This window comes from Coffea arabica, chromosome 2e, assembly GCF_036785885.1.
Source record: "Coffea arabica cultivar ET-39 chromosome 2e, Coffea Arabica ET-39 HiFi, whole genome shotgun sequence".
Classification (NCBI taxonomy): domain Eukaryota; kingdom Viridiplantae; phylum Streptophyta; class Magnoliopsida; order Gentianales; family Rubiaceae; genus Coffea; species Coffea arabica.
In genome coordinates this window covers 72,941,534-72,966,167 of record NC_092313.1, presented here as the reverse complement: position 1 = coordinate 72,966,167, position 24,634 = coordinate 72,941,534, and the positions used below count along the sequence as shown (strand labels likewise).

The following is a 24,634-nucleotide window of genomic DNA, read 5'->3' as shown; positions in this document are numbered from 1 at the left end:
GAGTCTTGAACTCAAGGGTCATCATGCTGTTCAGAAGCTATTGGTTCTTTCTCCATGGAAGCAAGCAAAATTACAGCCTATTTTAGGGGGATTAAGTTATAAGAATGCAATAAAAGCTACCAAATAGTAACAGTCATTAATCAGTTTTAGAGTGGAGTAATGAAAAATTCTGGTCGTGATATAGTCATTTACTTTTGCAACAAAAGTAGTCGTCTTTCTACTGTTTTCCCTCATCACCACTGTTTTCCCTCATCACAATTCATATTTTCACATCCTTCATTCCCAAGTCAGTCATAACACAGTCTGAAACTGCTCCTCACAATCTTCCTAAAATTACTGCACTAATTTTAACCGACATTTGACCTGCAAACATAAAAAGATATTTTATATCTCTAAATTTTCAACTGTACTGTACTTTTTCTATGCGCTTGTTAGTTACTGGACTGCCCCAAAAACTGTAGCAAATTCCTTGGAAAACTATTTCTTTTTTTTTCTGATAAACAGTCATCTTCACAAGAAATTAAAAGTGCCAGCCTAAGTCCAGGCCCGGGGGGTGGGGGAGGTTTGTTTGGCTAGCTTGCGCCTCTCCATGCTTCCCTTTTACTGTTTCTTCTAAGACATTCTTATTACCTACCACTGATAACTCCATCCTTCCTTATTTATCCTGTTCATTTTCTAGCAAGTATTATAACTGATTCCACCACCACCACCATCACAACCATCGCATTTATCATTGTGTCATTAGTAACATTTTTCACCATTCTATGTACCTGTACTCTCTTTGCAAGTACAGCCCTTTTGTTGTTGTTATCTGGTCAAGGCATTTTCAAGGAAAACAGGGCAGTTGGTGGAGTTGGAAAACTGAATCTGAGCTCAGATTTGAACTTGCATTTGTTAATGCTGTGAAAAACCTGTTGGATTTCCATCAGTTGGCTCTGAATTTGATGCTTTTGAGGCCTGTGTTGATTTGGGATTCTGGGAAATGTGCTGATATTGATATTGATCGTTTGGACTTCTTTGGTCAGAGATCTGTAGTTGCAGTTTAGTTTGCTTCTCCAAGAAAAGGTTGGATTTTTATGGGGTGTCTGAGATCTATGCTGTGAAGGGTCGTATACAAATCCCATTTCACGCAAGGTATGTAACTGAGAACGAGTAAAGAAATTCGAGAACTCATCACATTGCTCTGCTTTTCTTTCATTTATAATTATTTCCATTTACTTAATCTGTTCTACCTGTTCATGTGAAGAGTGAAACAGCAAATTTAGGATATGTTCGTGAAGTAACTTTTTGGTAGGGAGAAAATGTGCTTTCTGCAGTTGGTCTTCTTTACTTATGTGTTCTTGATCTATCAATTGAGAGTGAAAAAGATGCATCTGTCTTGTTGCATGGAGTAACTTTTGCTGAGTGTTGTTTCCACAAGCTTTGGTCTTGTTTATCCAGCAACACGATTTTAAAAAGACTGCTAAGATGTTGCATACTCATATTGGCCTCATGCCAACCAAACAAAGAGCTAGTGGAAATAAGTAACTTTTTTGTTTTTGGTCTTATAATATTCAATAGTATGAGCATTAGAGTCATTTGTCTTGAGCCATTAATATTTGCGAATTCTATGTTCCTTGTGCTAATTCATAGGTTTTTGTTTTTGGCTTCAGAGAAGATGGCTTCTGATTTAAATGCTCAGCTATCCAAAAGCACTTCAATATTTGGTCTGAAGGTTTGGGAACTGATTGGAATCATTGTTGGGGCATTGATTGTAGTTATCCTCTTTGTGCTGACATGCTATCTTACTTCAAGAAAGAAATCAAAAAGAGCTAATGAACAGATTCCCTTCAGCCAAATACCGGCAGTTTCAAAAGAAATTAAAGAAGTGCGAGTGGAGCAAGTATCAACAAATGAATTTACTCCTCGTGAAGGGATTCTTCTTACTATTCATGACAAATCTAGTGATAAAGAGTCTGACAAGGTTTTGGTCCATTTGGGAACAGGGAAAACGAAGAATGCAGATAACGGCAGTCAATCTGGTTCTTTTCATCATGTTGAAAGAGATGGTTGTGGATCACAATCTGGAGAGGAAGGGAGCTCTGGAACATTTGGTGCATACAAAAATTCGCATCCAATAACAGCTCCTTCTCCTCTGACTGGACTTCCAGAATTTTCGCATTTGGGCTGGGGCCATTGGTTTACTCTTAGAGATCTTGAGCTTGCAACAAACCGATTTTCAAAAGAAAATGTTCTTGGTGAGGGTGGATATGGTGTTGTTTACAGAGGAAAACTAATTAATGGTACTCCAGTGGCCGTTAAGAAGCTCCTCAACAACTTGTGAGTGCCTTAACAAGTTGATTCAAATAGCAACATTTCCCCTTCTCATAATTCTTTTTCTGTTAAGTGTCCAATTGTCTCTTGATTTTTCTTCTTTTCACCAGAGGTCAAGCTGAGAAAGAATTCAGAGTGGAAGTTGAAGCCATTGGGCATGTGCGTCACAAAAATTTGGTCCGGCTTCTAGGATATTGCATTGAAGGAATTCATAGGTATCTGCTTCATCATTCTTTAATCACTCTTTATTTTTCTTAAATAAATGAGCTTAAGATCCAAATTCTCGAGTCTTCATGCAATGATAATCATGACTCGGACATCATGCATTTGATACATGTGAATAGTCTACCTGCTAGCTGAGATTCAAAAGCTGAAATCTCATTGTAATTGACTTGATCATCTTGCAATCACAAGAGCTACCATTCAAGCTAGTTTTGAGTTAGGAGTTCTTCTGTTTAAATATGTGTTAGGTGACATAAGCGCACCACTAAAAATGTCAGGATTAGTATTATAGTTTTAATAATGTGCACTGTCAACACTAATCTCATTCACTGTCAATATTTCAGGATGTTAGTCTACGAATATGTCGGCAATGGTAATCTAGAGCAATGGCTTCATGGAGCTATGCGCCATCATGGCTATCTTACTTGGGAGGCCAGGATGAAGGTTCTACTTGGCACAGCTAAGGCGTAAGTTGAAACACTGGTATCATTTGTCCAACAAAATCAGTTTAAACAAAATCTGTTTAATTAAAACTAGATACATTTGTTGCAGTCTTGCTTACTTGCATGAAGCAATTGAGCCAAAAGTTGTTCACAGAGATATAAAGTCGAGCAATATACTGATAGATGATGACTTCAATGCCAAGGTCTCTGATTTTGGTCTAGCTAAGCTGCTCGGCGCAGGGAAAAGCCACATCACAACGCGGGTTATGGGCACCTTTGGGTGAGCAATCTTTTACTTTTCTATCCAAATGCAAGACAGGTTTTTATGATGTTCGACTTTTCAGGGATGCTAATGAATATGTTGTCTTACTGTCTATGATTGTGGAGGGACATCTTACCTTCATTTACTTATCTCTGCACAGATATGTGGCTCCTGAATATGCAAATACTGGTCTTTTGAATGAAAAGAGTGATGTCTATAGCTTTGGTGTTGTACTTTTGGAAGCAATTACAGGAAGAGATCCAGTAGACTATGGTAGGCTGCCACAAGAGGTACACATTACTACCTCCCATCCTGTTGGATTAGAAATTGCAATGCATTTTCCGATTTTTAAAGGCTATTCAGACATGGGTTATGTGATTTCTCAAGTTTGAACTTACTGCAATTGTGCGAGAGAGAGTTTTTGCAAGATGGACCCTCTGAAATCCTGATTATTGTTTGAACTCTCAATACCATTCATTATACACTAGAGTTTTCTCTCTTTTCTTCTGTTTGATAGTCTAGAAAGAGCAACAGATAGAACCAAGGTTATCCATTTAAGCAAATTTCCTGCAAACGTTGCAACACTTAAGCTTCATCATGTAGATTTTTGAAACAAAATATGAGGCTATGTTGGCATACTCATGATATGATGTTCCTCTGGTATTGTACAATAAACATTTCTGCTTGTTTTTCAGCATGAACTATATTTTCCAAACAGTTACTTAATCAAGCCTGTTTATCTATGTTAAATCTTCTCAAGACTAATCTTGCATGCATTTGATTGTTCTATCTGATATCCTACATAGCAAGCTCCCCATTTTTAGACTGTAGTATGTACCGCACTACAAGGGCAACTTATGTAAAATCACTATTGTGTAATCTTTTTGGTTTATTAACACTATTTGCATCCCAAGAAACTGTCTTTGGTGACTAGAAAAAGACAAGCCAGGAAAGGAAATGCAGAATGGCGTGTTCTGGTTAAGGCTATGTATTTAGTACATAGCTTTACTTTTTGCTATTACTCGTTTGTCTTACCCATGATGCCTCTGAGTTGCCTCAAGAAAGTTCTTTTTGTGCAAAGTCTTTTATTGGGATGTAATTATGTTCCCTTTTCTGGATGGTTCACTTTCATGCTTTCTTTAGACATTAGTTGCTTTATATAATTCAGCTATACAGCAAGGTTTCAGAACATAGTTGGAAGTTTCCATCTCATTTAATTTAAAGTTCTGTTGTGGTAGCAGGTGAATCTTGTTGAGTGGTTGAAAATGATGGTTGGAAGCAGGCGCTCTGAGGAAGTGGTGGATCCTAATATTGAATCCAGGCCATCTACAAGAGCACTTAAGCGATCCCTTTTGACTGCTTTGAGATGTGTTGATCCAGACTCTGACAAGAGGCCAAGGATGAGTCAGGTTGTTCGTATGCTCGAGTCAGAGGAATATCCAATTCCAAGAGAGGTTGGTTTAGATTTTTCTGTCTTAAGAGTTTAAAAGTCTTTTGGTTTTTGGTTTAAACACTATGACTTCTTCAAACCAGAGTTTCTATGATCAACTTTACTTCTAGCCTTCTAGTTTATTACTGAAAGAACGAACGTATTAACTAGGTTCATGTTGTTTCCATCCCTCCACCCTTCCCTCCTTGCTCGAGTAACTTTGTACTGGTTGGAACCGAAGTGTATATGATCTTTATTAAGAAGATATCCAGACTAGAACCATACGCTAGTCATACTCGGTTTACTTCTTCCATTAATTTACAGTTTAAGGACTTGTTCACCTAGTCACTCATTTAATCTTCTCCACATTTTTGGGCAAACTTGTGCCTGTGGCCTCTTTTACTTACATTTCTTCCTAATAACCTATGACCTTTTCTCACGTATTCAAGATCATATTGGACAAATGGTTTTCTTACACTGTGCTTTACCCTGTGCCAACCTCACAATAAGGAGACCCTTCACTCACATTCTTAATCACTCTGCAGCATTGGCTCATTCATGGAGTTCCTTGTGTGTTTGTTGCAAAATTATGTATTGCAGTGGATGTTGTTCATTCTGCTAATAATGTGCTTTCCTCCTACATTTATATGGTTTCTCCATCCGAGCCCTGACGGTATTCATTCTTTTTCAATTCAATCTCCCAGGATCGAAGGCACCGAAGAACTCAAGTAGGTAGTACTGAGATTGAGTCTCAGAGGGAGAATTATGACACTGATAAAAGTGACAATCCAGAACCAAGGTCAGAGAGCAAAAGGAACTACAGAACATAAAGGAGACGGGACTCCAACTGAAAATCCGGAGCACAACGCACATAAATATGTTTCTTACAGAATTGGCAACCTGATAATTCATGATCTGATGTTATGATCCTCAACTCTTTCGTTACAAGTATTGGCGTTTTAGGGTGTAGAGACATGGCGGGGAAAAGTGCCTTTTCTTGGTTTTTTTTTTTCTTTATTTCATTCAGTTTTGATTGTCTATTTTTACTTTTCCCCTTTGGATTGGGTTCCCAGATTCATTCTGTTTTTGTTTTATAAAGCATTATGATTTCCTGTAAGAAGGCAAGTAGATTAAGAGAGAATTGGCCTTATGTATGAAAGTGGTGGTGTGTTTAAATCTCAACAATCGTAGCGGCTATGTACAGATACAGGACTTTATTTCAGCTTGTTTAACCATTGTTTTGATTCAATGAATATGCTTATATCTTCTTAGACAGTGATTGAAGTGTCAACAAGAAGGAAACTACCAGTTAGCACATTCATCATAGTTAGCAGCTCCAGCTCCAGCTCCGAATCAAGGTCTCGATTGATATCATCACTAGCATCAATAAGAAAACCACATGGTAAGCTGATGCTAATATGCATGTGAAAAAACAGGTCAGGAAAGTGGAGTGACATCTCAATATTAAGGTGCATATCTGGGTCGGCTTCTTCACAAGAAATTCATTGGGAAAGAAGCGTACAGTTAATTTTTATCGCTCTACCCGGGGGATGAACATTATTGCTTCTTCCAAAACTGGCTGTTAAGATAATAAATCAATAATGGCAATTCTCAGACAGACGAACACCCTTCTGTTTCTTGAGAAAATCCAATTCATCAAAATACAAGGGCAAAGCTGATGAGATGGTTGGGTGACAGGCTTAGAATCAATGCTTCGATGGCTAATGCAAGACCTCTTGCTGATGCCCAATTAATACCTGATAACCGGAGCTAGTTCTACTGCTAACAAGATAAATCACTACCTGTAGTCCAGTAGTCCTTCCTCCAACAGATAGGGGTTTTGTGCTTTGGATTCTTGTAGCAGTTTCCTGTGGTAGGAGCTGTAAACAAGTCAAACTGAAAACTGAAAACTCAGGGACAATGCCTCTAGGTTCCTTTTCACAGGCTCAGCTTCTAAGTTCTACATTGCCTTTCAATAAATGGGTAACAATCATTCTTGTCATCAGTTATTAGCCTATGCATATAATCATGCGCTGACTATATCGCAAGGTTATTCTAACAATGATTCAGTTCATACTAGTGACCTGTACACATGCAAGACCAATTTTTCGATATAATTTATGCATATACTCGAACAAATCGTGAAAGGGATAATGCATTATGCTGAATCAAAAAAAATCTCAACAAACACTGCCATACTAGTTTCTCCGTTGATTACAGCATTTCTATTCTACTAATTTACTAACTGGGGCCTTCAATGCCACACAAGGTCATGCTTGCTATACACGACCCAATGAGAGCAGAGAAACTCCCAAAGGGTCCATCAATCAAACCAAACAATCGCGGTCGATTATGAGTAAATTCCAACCGGCCGACTAAATGCAAGTCTCGGTATGTACACCAGCCAAACGCAGATTTCAGAATCCAAACAAATAATAGTTTTGTATGTACAACATTGGCCGAGGTTCTCTGTCGATTCAGACGCCCCCTTGCTCAGGGTTGCTTATATACAAAGGCGACTCAGGTTCTCTCTTGATTCCGATGCCTCCTTGCTCAGGATTGCTGTTATCCCTGCTTCCTATTCGCTTCAGCTTGCTTCCCATTTTGCTTTTCATACTCCTGCTTCAGTACATCCAAACCTCTCGATACCTAATAATGAATCAAGTATTACAAATGCAAATTGAACAGACTAATACAAATACAAATATATCTAATTAATGGATAGAAGGAAATCTCTGTTTATTGAAAATCATTTACAAATGTCCAAAGGCGACCAAATATACTGAGACTGCAATAGGTGTCCTATTAGCAAAGAAGTACAGTAAAACGAAAATTCCACAAATTTCAATGGTATAAATGCAAGTTGTCTCACAGAAACGATCAACAGCAGTTAACGTTGAATGTTATTAGAAGAATCATTTTATCATGATTGCCATCCTCTTAAGGAGAAAAGCTGGAAAGTTTTCCAAATGTCCTAAATTACTGTCCCCGTGAGGAAGAGATAGTGCAATAAAGCATAAAACAGGCACCTGTCAAGTCAATTTCCTGATGTTGGACAAGGTGACATATCCAACATTCACGGGTTCCAGATTTCAGACTATGATCACTAACTAGCAAAAAGTTCTTTGATATGTAAAACAGTCCATAAAGGTTGGAGCTAAGTTGGTTGCTCCATAGGGTGCACAAAACTTTAAAAAGTTACTTCGTTTCCAGATGTACACTAAAGCAATTTTTCCACAGATGGTCATCATACTAGAGTAATTAACTATTCTATGAGCATGTCACAATTTCACAAATTTCTGGAGAAATAAAATAGCCCAATTGTGACATCAAACGAATAACATTTGGTAGGCAATAGCCAATATGACTACATGTATCTTTGCTGTCTGTGTATCTATTGAGAGAGAGAGAGAGAGAGAGAGAGAGAGAGAGAGAGAGAGAGAGGGAGAGAACCTTAGTTGAATAGGCCAGTGGTAATAGCACATCTGGATTCAAGGCATCCTCGGGGAAATTACGTAAAGCATGTATGAGTTTCTCGAAAGGTAATTTTACCTGTTGAAATATTCAACTATAAGCAAGACTTAAATCCAGTGCATAAGGCTCCCATGGGCTGGCTCCAGTGAAAGCACAACAAAATTATAGCTGACAGATACAACTTCAGTTTGACAATGGAAAAGTACCAGGTCATCATGGCAATATTTCAAGAGAGCCAAACCTACTTTGAAAACAATCCTTACACCCTATCAACAAAGATCAGATCAGTGGTTGGCATTTAACAATGGAAAGGTGAAATAAGCAACTGGTTACTAACCTCATAAAGAAAGACATCCCAGATACGAATAGCCAGATGGAATGGGAATGAATAAGAGAAAACAGTGATGAACCACTGGCTAGCATACATGCTAGGGTTTATCATTTCCTGAGAAAAATGCTCCCCTAACTTTGGCAGATGCTCCTTCACTAAGTGATCAAATTGATAAAGATACTGCTGTACAAGAGGCAGTCCAGCCTGCTCCACATGCATAAGAGTTCTTAAGCTAGTTGAAACATAGGACATTACAGTTAAAACACACTGAAAAGAGTAATTTGGTGTTTGCGATGGCCAAGCTGATTAGCTACAGAATCTGGGTGGTTTAATCAACAAGGGCCACTGAAACCAATAAAAGCAACTTTTAACACTTCAAAAAGATGCCATTTCCTGATGTTCCTTTCATTACCGGGATAACAACTGGTAGTTTTGTTTATATTCATCTATGGTACCAAAAGTTTATGCGAACATCTTTTTAAGAGAGACATCAGAAAATTGAACAGCCATTAAAACTTTTACTCCCTGAAATTCTTTAACAGTCAACCAAAAAAAGAAAAAAAAATTCAGTTGCAATATCATTAGAGTAGGCAATTCTCAACTAAAAGCTAAACTTGTTTCTAACATGCTGTTTCCCAGATCAATAGTAAAGTGGGCAAAAAATTAGGGCATTCTATTAAGATCCTAAAGCTATACGATAGATGCTAAATCAAGCTTTTTTGCCATGTGCTGGCATAGCACTTTTTTTTGAAGTCTCAACTATAGCTCTTAAAAAAATAGCACATTCCCAGGCATCCTTGGCATGGAAAGAATCAAGCGGATGGACAATGCTTTTTCTTACAACTTGAAAAGAAAAATGCTTTTTTGTTGCAGAAATAAAGTTTTCAGGTGGATATATGGCAAAAACTCACAATGCATTGCATAAAAGCCCATGACTGAATTATTACCGAATACCTGATTATGCAAGTCAAAACGATTAGACACTAACCAAACATGTATTCTCTGAAATATATAAAGGATTTCATTCCACACCAAAAATCTTAGATCATGTGATGTCGACTCCAAATTCATTCATTTTGAGTTCAATACATACCAAGTATAAACCTTCCATGGGAGCATGGACAGCTCCTTTAAGTAAGGCCACCAGCAACCAAAATGCATCTTCCTCACTCATATAAAGAAGCAGGAGACCTGCTATAAATCCCATTCCCTGCAGTCAAAACATTTTCTTATTCTTCTGTCTCCAAGAGAAGTAGATAAATGATTTCCGGGTTAACCAGAATAAACCTGTACATATCCAACATCCCTGTCAAACACAGAGTATGCCTTTAACACATTGTAAAGTGATCTCTGACCGGGTCCATGCCTCTGCCGGAAGAAAACATGTGAAGGAAACGTCCGTGAAATATCTCGTATAATATCCAGCTCAGAAGCTGATGTCTCATAAATGACTAGTTGCTGCAACAAATAAAACTTTTATCACAATCGCAGGAACAAATTGAAATCAACACATACAGCTAGGATACCTCTAGAATGAAAACTGATACATCATCATTAAGACATGAAGCAGAATGTGACACTATGACAGTTAAAATTAACAAGAATCAAATTTGCCACACAACAGGATTGTGATTAAAAAATTTAACTCCATCAATTCCTCAAAAGAGTAGATCAATTGGGTGAGGAAAAGCAAGGAAAGACAAAATAATTGTGGATATAAAATTCCTTTGACATCTACATGCTCAGACAAGAATATAGCTCGTCTAACATTTGGCAAGAAAGCAGAATAAGCAACTATTACCCAGTGATATAGTCAGGTATTAAGAAAATGGGATGCCTTTTTGAAAACAAAGTAGGTAATTAAAACTAGGTAAACTAACCTGTTTACTCCAATGTCAACCACTGATTTACGGTATCACCCAAAACAAAGCATTTCAGCTAGATAAACATCAGCTAAGTGACAAAACTTGGTCTGTGATCCAAGTACCAGGGGATGGTAAATAAAATGACCCGTCTAAGAAGAAATAGAACCGCTTCCTAGAAGTCAAATGGACAGATCATTCAAAGGGTGCAATCTTTCTCAGCCAGAGAATCAGAGCTACTTTCTTAAAGCAATATAATCACATTTCAAAAGCATGTCAGGGAGCAGGTAGGTGTAGCTAAAATTGAAGTAAAATTGTGGACCTCCAAGCAAAAGAATGCACTGGCACTTCTTGGCATGAATATGATGTTATCAGCAAATGCATTTACTGAGGCTTGAGAAGAAAAAGAGAAGGACAGATTTCAAAAAGTTAGTGCACTACCTCATACACTCCTGGGTTCATCAACAAGAGGTCTCGGCTTCCTGAGATCAACTGCCAAACAAGTCCTCTCAGGCAATCAGGAATTCCTTTTCTAATTCGTCTTTTAACAACATGAGGTTTCCTCCGAATATAATGCTTCCAATCACTGCCTCCAACCCCAATCATCTTCCTCCATTTTCTAATCCTTCTTTCCTCCCTGAAAATCATTTCTTAATTCAGTGCAATGATAATTCGAAAGAACTATGCATCAATCATCTTAATGTAGCCTAACTAGTTTACTGTGTAAGTATTTCATTCAGTCCAAGCATCTTCAATGTTCCACACACATTCTATGGACCTCTAATAGTCTGTACCCTGAAGCTGGATTACTGAACAACTACATTTCCAGAGTATATCAAGGCCAAGAATACTAAGAGATAGTGTGGAAACATGAAACCATAGAAACACAAAAAGTATATGTTATTCTTCTGAAAGTAAAAAGGATGCTCGCCTAAGAAAGATTAAGATAGGAAAGCAGACTACCAGAACAAGTGAAGTCCTCTACTTAGTTTAAGCCTACAAAAAGATTATCATCTTGGATTTCAAAAACTGATTATTGACACATACTTTCAGCAGTTCAGAATCTACTTTTGATTGGCGACACAATTGATGAATGGATCTATGTTTAGGATACAATTGGCAGCTTTATGGATGTCAGAAATCTCAGAGGGAGAGACAGAGAGGGGGGGTAGAGAGAGAGGGAGGGAGGGAGGGAGAACAGCCTACAACCCTAAGAGAAGAAATCAATATAGACCAGTAATTGCAGTAGTGCATTCTGCAGGCAATCCAGTGACTGTCATTTCAATCACAATAGCCTGATGGCATCATGGTGTGGCAGCCAACTAGATCCAGAGCTAAACTTATCAAGATATATCATAAGAAAATTATCATTGTGATTCAATGAAAAAGTACAAAGTAATTGCAGTAGTGCATTCTGCAGGCAATCCAGCGATGGTCATTCCAATCATAATAGCCTGATGGCATCATGGTGTGGCAACCAACTAGATCCAGAGCTAAACTTATCAAGATATATCATAAGAAAATTATCATTGTGATTCAATGAAAAAGTACAAAGTAATTGCAGTAGTGCATTCTGCAGGCAATCCAGCGATGGTCATTCCAATCATAATAGCCTGATGGCATCATGGTGTGGCAGCCAACTAGATCCAGAGCTAAACTTATCATGATATATCATAAGAAAATTATCATTGTGATTCAATGAAAAAGCACAAAGTAAGAAGTGCATGATTTTTAGCCATCTTTTAACAAAAAATGCATACCTTTCATACTCAGAAGCTGATCTGCTCCTACATAAACCTTCAGCAGAGTTTTGCTCCTGCTTCACAAATCCAAATCTATCAACTCTTACAGGCACGGCTGGCTCAACTTCATGATCATCTGCCACCCTTTTCTTTTCCATCTCTATCGCAAGAACTCTTGAACACCCCAAAAGGCCTAAACCAGGGAACTATAACACCACAAAATCGCTGCTTATTTGCCACATTGCACATCACAGCTCGCTAGAACCCAAATTTTCGCTTCACCAGATGATATTCACCTTCACCAGATAAAATAGCAATCAATTCTTTTAACCGTTCATCACTTTTCATTTTCTACATCTTGCTTTTTAATCAACAGCGATCCCACAATTTCAAATTAATGAAGTATACCCCGGATAACTCAAGTTCAATACTGACATTGTATCAAGGTCAATCAGAAGCTCCTAATAACATGGTGATAAAAGGGGTAAAAGGGGTTCCTTTTTTAGCTATAAAATTCAAGAAAATCAGCCAATAGTATCAGAAACATAAACCAATATAGCAGAACAAGAAGAATCCACAAAATTTTCCATAAAAGGCGAAAGGGTTCATCTCATTTCACATTATCATAAACAAATATAAGCCGCGTTATAATACAAGAAACCGAAATAAAAGGAATAAGCTAAAAAGAAGAATACCAGCAACGAGGATTTTTTGAAGATTTACTTACAAAATTTGATCCGATGAAGAATTTGAAATGATTGGCTATAAGATGATTATATTCTTCAGAAGTTACAAGATTGCAGATTTGTACTTGTAACGAATTTTGGCGAGGTTTCGTTGACGTTTACGGTGGACGCGTACTGCAGCGCGGGGAATCTAAGCCACGTTTGGCTTCGAAACGTCGTAATTTGGTAATTGTAGATGAGTCCAATTAATTAATCTAGAGCTTTAGGATACCATTACGTTTAGAGAAATTTTATCCTGTATTATTTAACAGTGCTCCAAATAAGATTGTGAAATCCGTTAATTTCATATCAGATACCATCAGAATCAAATTGAACTCCATCTCTCAAGCGTATTAGTCTGCATTTTTTTGGAAAATTTGACATACTAAAAATCCTCAACTTATAAGAAAATATTATTAAAGCAGGATTTTACATTTGAGCAATTCTAGGACGGGCTATTTAACTTGGATGGTTGAATATCAATTTTGTAACTCTACCTTTCCAAGAAATATGGATATGTACTTTGTGAATTAAAGACTAAAAAAAAAAGAAGTTAATATTGATGAGTAGCAATAGTTGTGTGTTAAAAATAAAAAGGGGAAATCGAAGAAGAGATTGAAATGTAAGTGAGGATATAGTCATTGCATGACGATTAATTTTAAACACGATTTTATCCCGGCTAGAAATGAAAAAAAGAGATAATAACAATTTTTTACTAGTATTATCTTGTGCATCCTGGGAGATGGGATCAGGACAAGTTGGTTTAAGTACTAAATTTCGAATGGCTACAGGCTTGTGAAGATTAGGTATGTTATTATTTGTACATTTGAGTCTGTCAAGTTGATGTAATCATAGTACTATTTAGCCAAAATCATTTATAGGTTTTATATCCTAATGAGTTGTATGTCTATCAATGTATTGCCTTAACTAAGAATTTTGATTTTTAATCACTTGCTAAAGAAACAAACAAGTTAAGCAAGTGATCAGGAAAGTCATTTGCTCATGCATGGCTACTCGATCTGATATCTTGGACGTGCAACAATTGCATGAGGGAGTTAAAACATCAAAATCTCAACTTCCATGGCTTTGGGGCTCAATTAAGAGTATTCTTGAAGACAGTTAAAGGTGAAGATTTGTTATCTTGACTCACATTTTTTGAATTTGTACTCCATGTTCAATCGTGGACATTCGTACTTTTGAGAAAAATAAGAGGTTCATATTTGTTTTTTTTTTTGTGTATTTATTGTTTGAGAGAGACATATACCTTCTGAATATTCAAGCATACGAGAATACTCAATTAGATAGCATAACTTTTTTATACATCATATCTATGAGTGTAGTATTCCTCGTTTACAGCTTTAATGGTTGAGCGGAGGTAGGGTTTAGATCCTCCTCCCTAATTATTTTTTTGATTATTTATCAATAAAATTCGGGTAGATATCTAACTCTGGTATGCGGGTTTGTAAAAACAAAAAAAAACAAAAAAGCAAAGCATACAAGAATATTCATTCTTATGTATCTTGTCTATGTTCATCAAAGCAACCCTTCTATCTCTCCTGCAATATTATGATGAATTAAATAAAATGCCAAAATTTTTCTTTCGTATTAGTAATTCGGATCGATAAAAAGTTTCTATGATTAAGGTAAAAACCATGAATTTTGGTAGACTTGTGACCAAAACCAAAGTTGTGATAATTGAAATTTCCCCATGCATTTTACATAAGTTGTTTACAGATTTCTGAATTCTGATCAAGGAGGCTAATGACTGGTAGTGATTAGTCGTTCTTTCCCAAAATTTTTCCACTCTTTGGAGCTGCGTATATTAAAGTTATGAGTCTTTCACAAATTAATCAATTAATTTCATGAAAGATTTGCTCAGGAGAAGGGCACGATTGGACCAGGAGTAGAGAAAAGTTGTAGATGATGTTGGATACCAAAGATAGATGAAGAGAAGAAACCATGCAAGTAGGGGTATTTTCTTTGTAATGTACAACATTGATAAATTTGTGAACGTAGGGGTATTACTGACTTGGGCTTCGGATCCTTTATCCAATACTGTCCCTGTCCAATGTTAAATTGGCGCATTGAGTCCAGAAAGCAATTATGTGGCTTTTATAATAATTGCCGAGAAGGACATAAATCTCCTATCACCACAAAACAATTATGTTAAGAAGGGCTCCGAGTGTTAATATTTTTACTTGATAACATAAGGGTGCATTTGATAAAAATGAAATCTGAAAATTGAAGTTTGAAATCTAAAATTTGAAATTTGAATTCATTAAATTATTTAATTGTTAAGTATTAAATCTAATATATCTGAGTGCATATCACGTTCAGTGATAAGTGGATAGTTTATCATTTAATTTTGGGAGCAAGTTTTGTCCAGAAAATTTAGTGCCACTTAATTAATTCAGATGTTCAATTTTTGGTTATCAAACGGTCTGAATATGTTAAAATCTGACTACATTAAATTTAAGTGTGATTTTAGATTCATTAACAAGTACCCATTGGGCACTAGTTAAAAAAAATGCTTTACAAGATTAATATGTAGACCCTCTTGAAAATTACGGATTGACTATCGATGTTCCACAGGGAAACTGTTTAATAATGGCCTAAATAATCCCTTAAATCATTTCTCTTGTCCGAATTATAATTTAATCAGATATTTGTGTTAATATATGGCCGAGATAGATTGAGCACCAACTCATCATTTTGGAGCCATGTTTTTTCAGTACTATGATGCAACTGCTCAACAAATCTGTTGTTGATTCAAAAACTTCATCATCGTTTATTTCTCATCAGAATACAACAACGATGAAGGATTATCACATCGATCAACAAATGGAAAAATAGACAGAACAATCTCAAAAGATCTGAGGAAGATGCAACATTTGCTCTCAGACTTGTGTTACGTGAAGCAGTAAAATAGACAGAATAATCATGCCTTATGAATTAAGCATGCCGTGTAAAGGAGATTTTAGTGGATTGTGTATCTTAAATCAAATGTCACGATTTCTTGTTTATAATTACACCTAGTTCTTTATAATCAATTTCTTTTGGCAATTACTAAATTTAATTGGTTCTATAGCTTATAATTTTTAAACTTGTCACTCGTTAGATTAATTGTACTTGCCCTAGGAACCTGTCCATGAAGTTTAACAAAAAAAAAAAAAGTAAAAAATCAATTGATGACTAATCTCTCTCTCTCTCTCTCTCTATATATATATATATATATTTTGGAATGACTGCATGATTACATGCACCATTGAATTATACACATGGATGACCAGCATATATATATCATTAATTACCAAAAGCAATATAATCCCAGGTGTGCCAAAAATAAGAGATAATTATAATCCGGCTACATGGATTTTGGAGGTCGCTTCTACATCATCAGAAGCTGAGCTTGGTGTAGACTTTTCTGAGATATACCATCAGCAGTCAACCTTGTATATGTGAGTCTAACAAACAAAGATTGAAGTTGTCACTGCCTCTGTTGTCGAATTATTAGCCCTAGAGATAAGAATTGGATCATCAGGAGATGATACTGTTTTGTCAAAAGAAGTAATTATTGTGTTTGTGGCATTTTTTTGAGGACCATTGATAATTATTACTACCTTAGTTGTGGGAAAATTTCCCAAAAGTACTTCGTCCCACCGTTTCTGCAAACTATTGCTTGCAAATTGGTGCACGACTTGCAGCTAGCTAGCTACACTGTGGATTTTGAAAACATTTCTTCTAACAATTAAGAATGTGGTTCTTGTCAGTTATTGCTCACAAATGGTATTTGACATCTAATCAACACCCTAATTTCTAGTTGTTATAAGCTAGTTAACATGTTTATCTGATCCTTCTGTTTTTTTATCGACTGTAGGAATAATAAAGAACTTGTGGCAAGGTTGGGTTCTCCATCTCTTGGTTCTAAAGTTCTGGAATTCCCTACCAGCTTTTCTCAAAACATGGGGGACAATTCAAAGCAATACTGGTCTTACTGGAGAAGTCCTTCATACAACTTGATCCGCTTCTTGCACATTTTCACCGTTTCTGTGATTTTTGGGGTTTTGTTTTGGAATCAAGGGCAGAAAATGTAAGTATGTTTGTGCTGAACTTGCTCAAACAATGTAATAATGTCTGCTATAGACATTTCAGAATTCCAAAACATGGACTCTGCTATAGACATTTCAGAATTCCAAAACATGGATCTTTTTCCTGCATGAAAGAGATTAATAATAATAGGTCCTTTGATAGCATGTACAATGATAGGGTGGTTATAATGCTTGTGTATGAAGGAAATTCTTTACATTTTGGTTAACGGTAAAAAACAAAAAAAATCCCGTGGTAAATCTAATATACAGAAAAACTCTCTGTAGTTTTAAAACGTGCAACGCGACATCTCATGTTTTGAATTAAATTGTAAAGGTGACGAAATCCGTTAAACTTAACGGAAATGGACGAAATGATAAAAATGCTCTAATATAATTAACAAAAGACAGCTCAACAAAATTATTTGTTTTATTCTCTAGAGAGAGAGAATTGAGAGATAAGGGATAGAACAGGTATATTTATTAAAAATTAGGTACAAAATTTTTTTTAGGATCCAATAAGTCATTTCCTTTAAATTTAACGGATTCCGTACATTTACAATCTAATTCAAAGTATGAAGTGTCATGTTGTGCGTTTTGAAACCATGTACATTTACAATCTAATTCAAAGTATGAAGTGTCATGTTGTGCGTTTTGAAACCATGAGAGGCTTTTCTGTGTATTAAATTTACCACGGGGACTTTTTTTTTTTTTACACTTTGGACCCCTTGGTTAACTAAATTTTGGACCGTGCTTTATACTTAACCGGACGTCTGTTTGTTATAGAATTCTATTTGTTCAAAATGTCCTCTGTGCACAAGTTATAGGATAATATTTGTCATAATTTAAAGATTAATCTTCCCTTAACACCTTGAGATGTCTGTTATTGATATTCCTACATTTCATAGGGATAACCAGCAAAGCTTATTCAACGTGTTCGGCGCAACGTATACTGCTGTATTCTTCTGTGGTGTAAATAATTGTGCTTCAGTTTTACCATATGTCAGCACAGAGCGAGTAGTTCTTTATCGAGAAAGGTTTGCAGGTATGTACACTTCATGGAGCTTATGCACTTGCTCAGGTACGAAGTTAAATGACATTCCACAGGACATGCAATTTTTTGTTACTCTGCATGCTAATTCAGGCAACGGTGTAATCGATGCAGATTATTATAGGGATTCCCTATAGATTTGTCCAAGCACTTGAATTTCCGGTCATCACATATCCAATGATTGGGTTGGCCTGATGATAGTTGCAACAACACCAAGCTTTCAAGTGGCTGCAATCTTGGCATCAGGTTTCTACGCAATATCCAATCTCTTTGCTGGGTTCTTGATTCCTCAACCGGTAGGCAATCGTCTACTACACATGAAACTAATCTGGCATGCTGGATCTCTCACCATCTTTTGCACTTTTCGATGCAAGGAATTTAAAATAAAGATCAATTTATCAAAATCTTGCCAAAGATAGTCCAACATGACCCATAATTCTTCCATAGGTTTAACCTATCTTTTGCAGCTTCAAGTTCAAGCCACATGATAAGAACTTTATCAGCCAAGGTTGAATATCTTCATGTAGGCTGCAGTGAGATACACGTTTTGCAAAGTTCTTTTGGCATTCTTGTTATGCTAACGAGTTTTGTTATTTTATCTTGCAGCAAATCCCAAAATGGTGGATTTGGCTATATCACATAACTCCTACAGCTTGGACGTTCAATGGTATGATTACATCACAATATGGAGACATCCAGAAGGAAATTGAGGTGTTCAGAGAAACTAAAACAATAGCAGCTTCTTGAGGGATTACTATGGTTTCATCACGATCAATTACCCCTTGTAGCTTTTATATCAATCTTATACCCATTAACCTTTGCTTTTGTATTTGCCTTTTGTATTCAGTACTTAAACTTCCAGAAGAGGTGATGATAACGTAATAGTTTATTTGCAAAACAGTGGATTTATAGTGTGATTTATCATCAGAAAGCAGTCACAAATCCTTTTGTAACAAGTTTAGACAAGTTATAATCCTGTCTGTTTTGCTGGGGAATTTTTTCTTATGTGATTGAGCAGGTTCTTCGTTTAGTGACACTCGGTTTAAAGTCGTAGAGAAAACAAGATTCTTATGACATTTAACTAATATTAAGTGCTACAAGATAATGGCATTTACCTGTATGTGTCGCAAATAAAGTACAACTTTTAGTGGTACTTACAAGTTTACCATTATGACCTAGTGTGACCATGTCGTGCCACTGAATTTAATAATTTTACCTATGTTACAATTAGAGCTGGCAATTTGTCCCAAGTCCCAATGGGCTACCCATGCCCAAAGGAACTTTGGGCGGGATGGGTATTATAATTTGGTATTGGGTTTAAGTTGGGACACATCCCAACTATACCCATTAATGAATGGGAAAGGATGGGAAATACTTGGGTACCCATTGGGCTCAAATGGCAAGGGCTCCGTTTGGATTAGCTGTTTTTGGTAGGTGTTTTTGAAATATTTTATTGTAGCAGTGTATATGAAAAATTTTTACTATAAAATTTTTTTGAAATATTTGATATATTAATATGGATGGGATGTTTCTTGAGTTATTGTATATTACTGTAACATTGTATTTGAAAAACTTATTTTTTGAAAAAAAAGTCAATCCAAACGGAATCTTAGATTCAAAAATTATCTTTAACAATTTTTATAGTCATACCAGCGAATATAATCTAGTAGTCTTCCTAGTCATTATCCACAAGAATTTCCAGCATTTCAGTTAGTTTAGACCTGTCATCCTTGGACAATGATAAGGATAAATATTCAACATCCTAAGGACCTTGGCCATCTTGATATATGTTGGAATATGGCTGTATATCTATCTTTTCCTTTATTTGTTAATCCAATTTTTGGTGGGAATCTTGAGTATAAAGCACTTGCATGTTTATTTAATGAAACTAAAAGAAATTTAATAAATCAAAAATATTAAAATTATATAAAAATAAAAAATGAATTAAAGGAAAAAAAATATGTAGAAAATGGATTTGGGTATTGGGCGGGATCAATCTAAACCCATCCCAAAATGATCCCGCCCAAGTTAGTCCCAAAACACATATGGGTAAGGTTGGGCCCAAACCCATATGACTCGGTTCCATCTCAAACCCAAGCAAATCCCGCCCATCCCGCCCATTTTGCCACCTCTAGTTACAATGTTATATATGACTTAACAACTTTTTTTTAAAGGTAATTAAGTAAACTACATTCTTATATCCCTTAAAAAAAATAAATTCTTTTAAAATTAATTAAATTCATATCATTCTGTACTTGATTAGTTATTAAGAATTTGAATTTTAATTGTTAACAAAAATTCTAGTAGGAGAGAGATGAGATTTAAGAATTATAGAGGGAAATAGGGAATATGAACTTGGGACCTTTAATTTTTAAAATTTCAATCTTAGCCATTAAAACATTAAAAAAAAAAACTGACTTAGCTACTAGACAACGAAGTCCTTGACTATTAAAAATATGAATTATTTTTCTAATAAAAATTTCAAAAATTTGCTGTCTAAACCATAATCAAAATACCCAAAAAAAGAGAGTAAAAAAGTCATTTTTCAATTTTTTCCAACTTTTAAAGGATTAATAGTTGTTTATGCCAAAAAAGGCAATAAAATATTAAAAGATAATCCCCTCAACTAATCCTAAACGAAATGTATAATGTACACTAAGTAAGCGCTTACTTATGAAGTTATGATGATCCTAAATTAGATAAATTTACTTATCAAATAATCGTAAACTAATTAAATATTTCATTTTTTGGATGCATTGATAATGGGAACCGGGAAGGTAGATGAAGCTAAGTTGTTTTGCAACATTAATTATTTTGCATTTTCCATGATTTTTCATGGAAAAATTACTGTAGTGATTTGATGTATGTGAGGAAAAAAGATAATAGGGAAATGTGATCACGGAAAACGACGTAATTTTCCGACGGAAAACCGCAATCCAAACAAGGCTTAGTGGATAAACTTGACAGCCTAGGACTTTGAGGTTTTGACTTCAAATCATTTTCTCTTCTTCCCACTTTTTAAATCTCACTGTCTTCGTGCTAAAAAAAAATTATTTAGGAATATTTATTTAAATTAATATCACATTGTAGTCAAGCAGTTATCATCTTGTGGTCAATTAGTTATTGCAACAATAAATAAATTTTTTAGCAAAAAATTCAAATACTTTGTTGTCACTACTACCAAAACAAAAAGAAAAAGATGTGTATTTTAAACTTTGTCATTTGTTTTTTTTTTGCAAAAGAATAAAATAATATTATAAAGAGAAAGGGATAAAGCTGGATCAAATCCTAAAATTAAAACATTCCTTAAAATAGATAAAGCAAAATTATTCCTTTGACATTAGTTTTTCTCTTCAAATAAATTTTTTGTCTTGAAAAGCTTTTCTTTAAACATTTGAAAATTCATGCACTTTCATATAGTCTACCACCTATATATATATATGTTAAAGTATCATATCGCCTCTAAAGATAAAGTTTAGCCGTGTGGTCTGGTCCTGATCAGTGCCCACATCAACTGGTGTAGGAGTCGATTCTGGTAAGGGAAGTGATATGTGCTGATGCAAAGCAGCCTAATAAACTTGTGGGAAGTTATGTGTTCGTGTACAATTAAAGATGCACTGATTCGGGCTGCAAGCATTGGCTGCTATGACTCTTGAAGATGGCTAATTTCTTCGTATATTGATCATCATCATTTGCTGGGAAAAGAGTCCAACTGAGTCATCAATGATTGCTTTGGTTTTGCTTTATGCTTTTCCTACGCAAGTAGGTTTAATTTTGGTTGTTAATCCATCTAACTGTTTATAGCTTTTCAGTACCAGAATTTTGCTGTTTTTCAGTCATCTTTTTATCGTTTTCTGAATTTTCAAATGTTACTAAAGACGAGCTTCCATGTTCCATCCATCCTTGGTGGGTGGGCACACAAGCAAATTGACAATTAATATTTCCATGCATGTCATGGAATTAATGCAAAGTTGCCATCCAATCTATTATTGCTTGCTTTCTTTAATTGTTTCTGTCTTTACTCTTTATTTCTTGTTTTTCTTTTCTTTTCAAGGAAAACTACTGCCAAATCTTGTCTGGCAGGAGATAAAATTGAAAACGTTTGCGATTAAACATATACAATAGTTTGCTTTATTCTCCTAATTTTTAAATTCCTTTTAATTAATGAGTATGCATCTTTTCGAATACAATAATGTTCATTAATTATGCCGTGTACCTTACTTTGATATCTTAATAAATGGATGACCAAATTGATTATCTGTGCAAGAATACTTTCTATGTTACACGAGTCAATGAACGGTTATCATTTTATATTCGTTCTCTTAAGGGCAAATTACATTTTATCCCCCTGTGGTTTAACATTTTTCACATAACTCTCCTATAGTTTCAAAATCTATACATAACCCCCTCATGATTTGGATTAAAGTATCAAAGTGATGGAAATAGTCATTTGTAATGGAACTTCTAAAAATGTCGAAATTACCCTTATAAATACATGACACATTAATCCCATATGATTTTTATATTTTACCATATAACCATCTTATGGTTTAATATTTTACCATATAACTCCCTTATGATTTTCAAAATATACACATAACCCCCCTTGGTTGATAAATAATTTTCAACTTTACATAAGGGTATTTTTGACATTCTAAGTGACTCCGTTACGAATGATCATTCCCGTTACTTTGACACTTTAATTCAAACTATGAGGAGGTTATGTATAATTTTTGAAACTATAGGGGGGTTATGTAATAAAAGCTAAACCGCAGGAGGGTAAAGTGGAATCTGCCCTTCTCTTAAACTGATGACTCGTATTTTTTTACGGTACTTTATTGATAGAGTTTTGATTGGAGCGTCAAAGATTAGTTTAAAAGTGTGCGAATATCATTTCTGAAATTAAAATGTTCGCTGTATTAGTTTGGCAACCACAAGATAATCCATAGCTTTTAAAGTACTTTTCCATTTTTTTTTATGGATACTTTCACAAAGTTGGTAATAGTTGATTAGTATACTTCTTCAGGGCATTATTTCTTTTGATAAACAAAGCTCGCTTTAGACTAAAGCTTTATTATGGAGAGCTAAAGAAGTCATGGCATGCTTCGCGTACGGACCTCTTTTCTGCCATGGCCCAACCTTACGTGGTGTAGCTTGTAATTTTAATACACATAACAGTTTTATGAAACGAACACTATCATAGTATATAAGTGTGACACATCCCTAATCAATATTGCACGCTGTGAAATTGCATTTCCGCAATCAGTCAGGAAGATGCATTGTAAATTCAGTTGTTTTCCAAGTCCATTTGTGTTTCATTTTCTTTTATTTATAAACAAGAAAAAATTTTCAAAGAGAGATAAATTACTTTCTAAGATAGTAGACCAACTATTATGTATACAGAATAAGCTTGGGCAAATTACACTTTACCCCCTGTAGTTTAGTGATTTTTTTTACATAACCTCCTATAGTTTTAAAAGGTATACATAATCCCTTCGTGGTTTGGATTGAAGTGTCAAAGTGACGGAATTTGCATTCCATAACGGAGTCAACTAAAATGTCAAAAAATATCCTTATATAAAGTTGAAAATTATTTATTAACCACAAGGGAGTTATGTATATATTTTGAAAACTGTAAGGGGGTTATACGATAAAACATTAAATCATAAGGGGGTTATATGGTAAAACATAAAATCATACGGGATTAGAGTGCCATGCATATTATGTTTATATATTTTGGTCACTTCAACTATTTTAGTTTTTAAACAAAGATAATTTCAACATTTTCATAGGTTCCGTTATGAATGATCATTTCCGTCACTTTGACACTTTAATCTAAACTATGAGGGGGTTATATATAGTTTTTAAAACTATAAGGGGGTTATGTGAAAAATAGCTAGACCACAGGGGGATAAAGTGTATTTTGCCCTACTCTTTATAGATTATTCCATTTGTTTGAATTGCATTTTTTGAGATTTTTTTTTAGAATGATAACACTATAATACTTGTTTGGGATGTGATATATAAGATAGAAATGCTTGTTTGTTTGTTTATTTTTTCTGGTATCAAATCAACAATAAATCGACAATAACTAAAAAATAAAAGACCCAAAATCACTACTAAACTACGGTAGCTCTACCACTTAACTAATCTACAAACTTTCAGAAAATTATGGTGACACTTTCTTTTCCATCATAAAAAGAATCTATATCACCAATAAAGTGCTATTAAAAGTAGCCTATCATAATGAGATTTAGCATTGTAGTTGATTATTAAACAACAAATATAGACATAAAAAAAATTTAATACTCAATTTTTTGTAATTAGGTTAAAATATATTTTATCCCCTGTGCTTTAGTGCTTTTTCATATAACCTCCTTATGGCCCCTCATGATTAGGATTAAAGTGTTAAAATGATGGAATCTGTATTCCATAACGGAGTCAACTAAAATGTCAAAAACACCTATGTAAAATTGGAAATTATTTATTAACCATGAGGTCTTGTACATATTTTGAAAATCATAAGGGGGTTATGTGGTAAAGAACTAAACCATATGGAGTTACAGTGTTGTGCATATTATGTTTATATATTTTGATTACTTTAACCGTTTTAATTTTTAAACAAGGATAATTCGATATTTTCATTGGTTCCGTTACAGAGAATCATTTTTGTCACTTTGACATTTTAATCCAAA

The 24,634-nt window shown here is 35.1% G+C and overlaps 2 protein-coding genes across 7 annotated transcripts; one reads left to right on the top strand and one right to left on the bottom strand.

Moving 5' to 3' along the window:
- Window positions 1-551: 551 nt before the first annotated feature.
- Window positions 552-5,944, top strand: LOC113733022 (probable receptor-like protein kinase At2g42960). 3 transcript variants are annotated; one of them, XM_027259135.2, is made up of 8 exons: window positions 552-1,134; window positions 1,653-2,319; window positions 2,424-2,528; window positions 2,880-3,002; window positions 3,088-3,258; window positions 3,401-3,530; window positions 4,482-4,694; window positions 5,374-5,944. In XM_027259135.2, exons 2-8 carry the CDS (start codon window positions 1,658-1,660, stop codon window positions 5,497-5,499), a joined length of 1,530 nt encoding a protein of 509 aa, XP_027114936.1. In that variant the 5' UTR covers window positions 552-1,134; window positions 1,653-1,657; the 3' UTR covers window positions 5,500-5,944. The 3 variants fall into 3 exon arrangements, with proteins under 3 accessions (XP_027114936.1, XP_027114935.1, XP_027114934.1); XM_027259134.2 differs by having other exon boundaries at window positions 994-1,134; window positions 4,479-4,694; XM_027259133.2 differs by having other exon boundaries at window positions 1,010-1,134; window positions 1,658-2,319; window positions 4,479-4,694.
- An 864-nt stretch (window positions 5,945-6,808) lies between these two features.
- LOC140037071 (uncharacterized) lies at window positions 6,809-13,158 on the bottom strand. Of its 4 annotated transcripts, none has more exons than XM_072081011.1 (9): window positions 12,774-13,152; window positions 12,097-12,374; window positions 10,778-10,973; window positions 9,762-9,932; window positions 9,568-9,684; window positions 8,481-8,678; window positions 8,350-8,409; window positions 8,123-8,221; window positions 6,809-7,318 (listed from the first exon to the last, which is right to left on the bottom strand). In XM_072081011.1, exons 2-9 carry the CDS (start codon window positions 12,234-12,236, stop codon window positions 7,235-7,237), a joined length of 1,065 nt encoding a protein of 354 aa, XP_071937112.1. In that variant the 5' UTR covers window positions 12,237-12,374; window positions 12,774-13,152; the 3' UTR covers window positions 6,809-7,234. The 4 variants fall into 4 exon arrangements, with proteins under 4 accessions (XP_071937112.1, XP_071937111.1, XP_071937114.1 ...); XM_072081010.1 differs by having other exon boundaries at window positions 12,806-13,152; XM_072081013.1 differs by lacking the exon at window positions 8,123-8,221 and having other exon boundaries at window positions 8,222-8,409; window positions 12,806-13,158.
- Between the last annotated feature and the right edge of the window lie 11,476 nt (window positions 13,159-24,634).

Coding starts and splice junctions, on each gene's coding strand:
- LOC113733022 (XM_027259134.2), top strand. CDS start 1,658: ATGGCTTCTGATTTAAATGCTCAGCTATCCAAAAGCACTTCAATATTT. Junction 2,320..2,423: donor AAGAAGCTCCTCAACAACTT/GTGAGTGCCTTA, acceptor TCTTTTCACCAG/AGGTCAAGCTGAGAAAGAAT. Junction 3,259..3,400: donor CGGGTTATGGGCACCTTTGG/GTGAGCAATCTT, acceptor ATCTCTGCACAG/ATATGTGGCTCCTGAATATG.
- LOC140037071 (XM_072081011.1), bottom strand. CDS start 12,236: ATGGAAAAGAAAAGGGTGGCAGATGATCATGAAGTTGAGCCAGCCGTG. Junction 10,974..12,096: donor TCAGCTTCTGAGTATGAAAG/GTATGCATTTTT, acceptor AATGATTTTCAG/GGAGGAAAGAAGGATTAGAA. Junction 7,319..8,122: donor CACTGGCCTATTCAACTAAG/GTTCTCTCCCTC, acceptor ATTCATTATTAG/GTATCGAGAGGTTTGGATGT.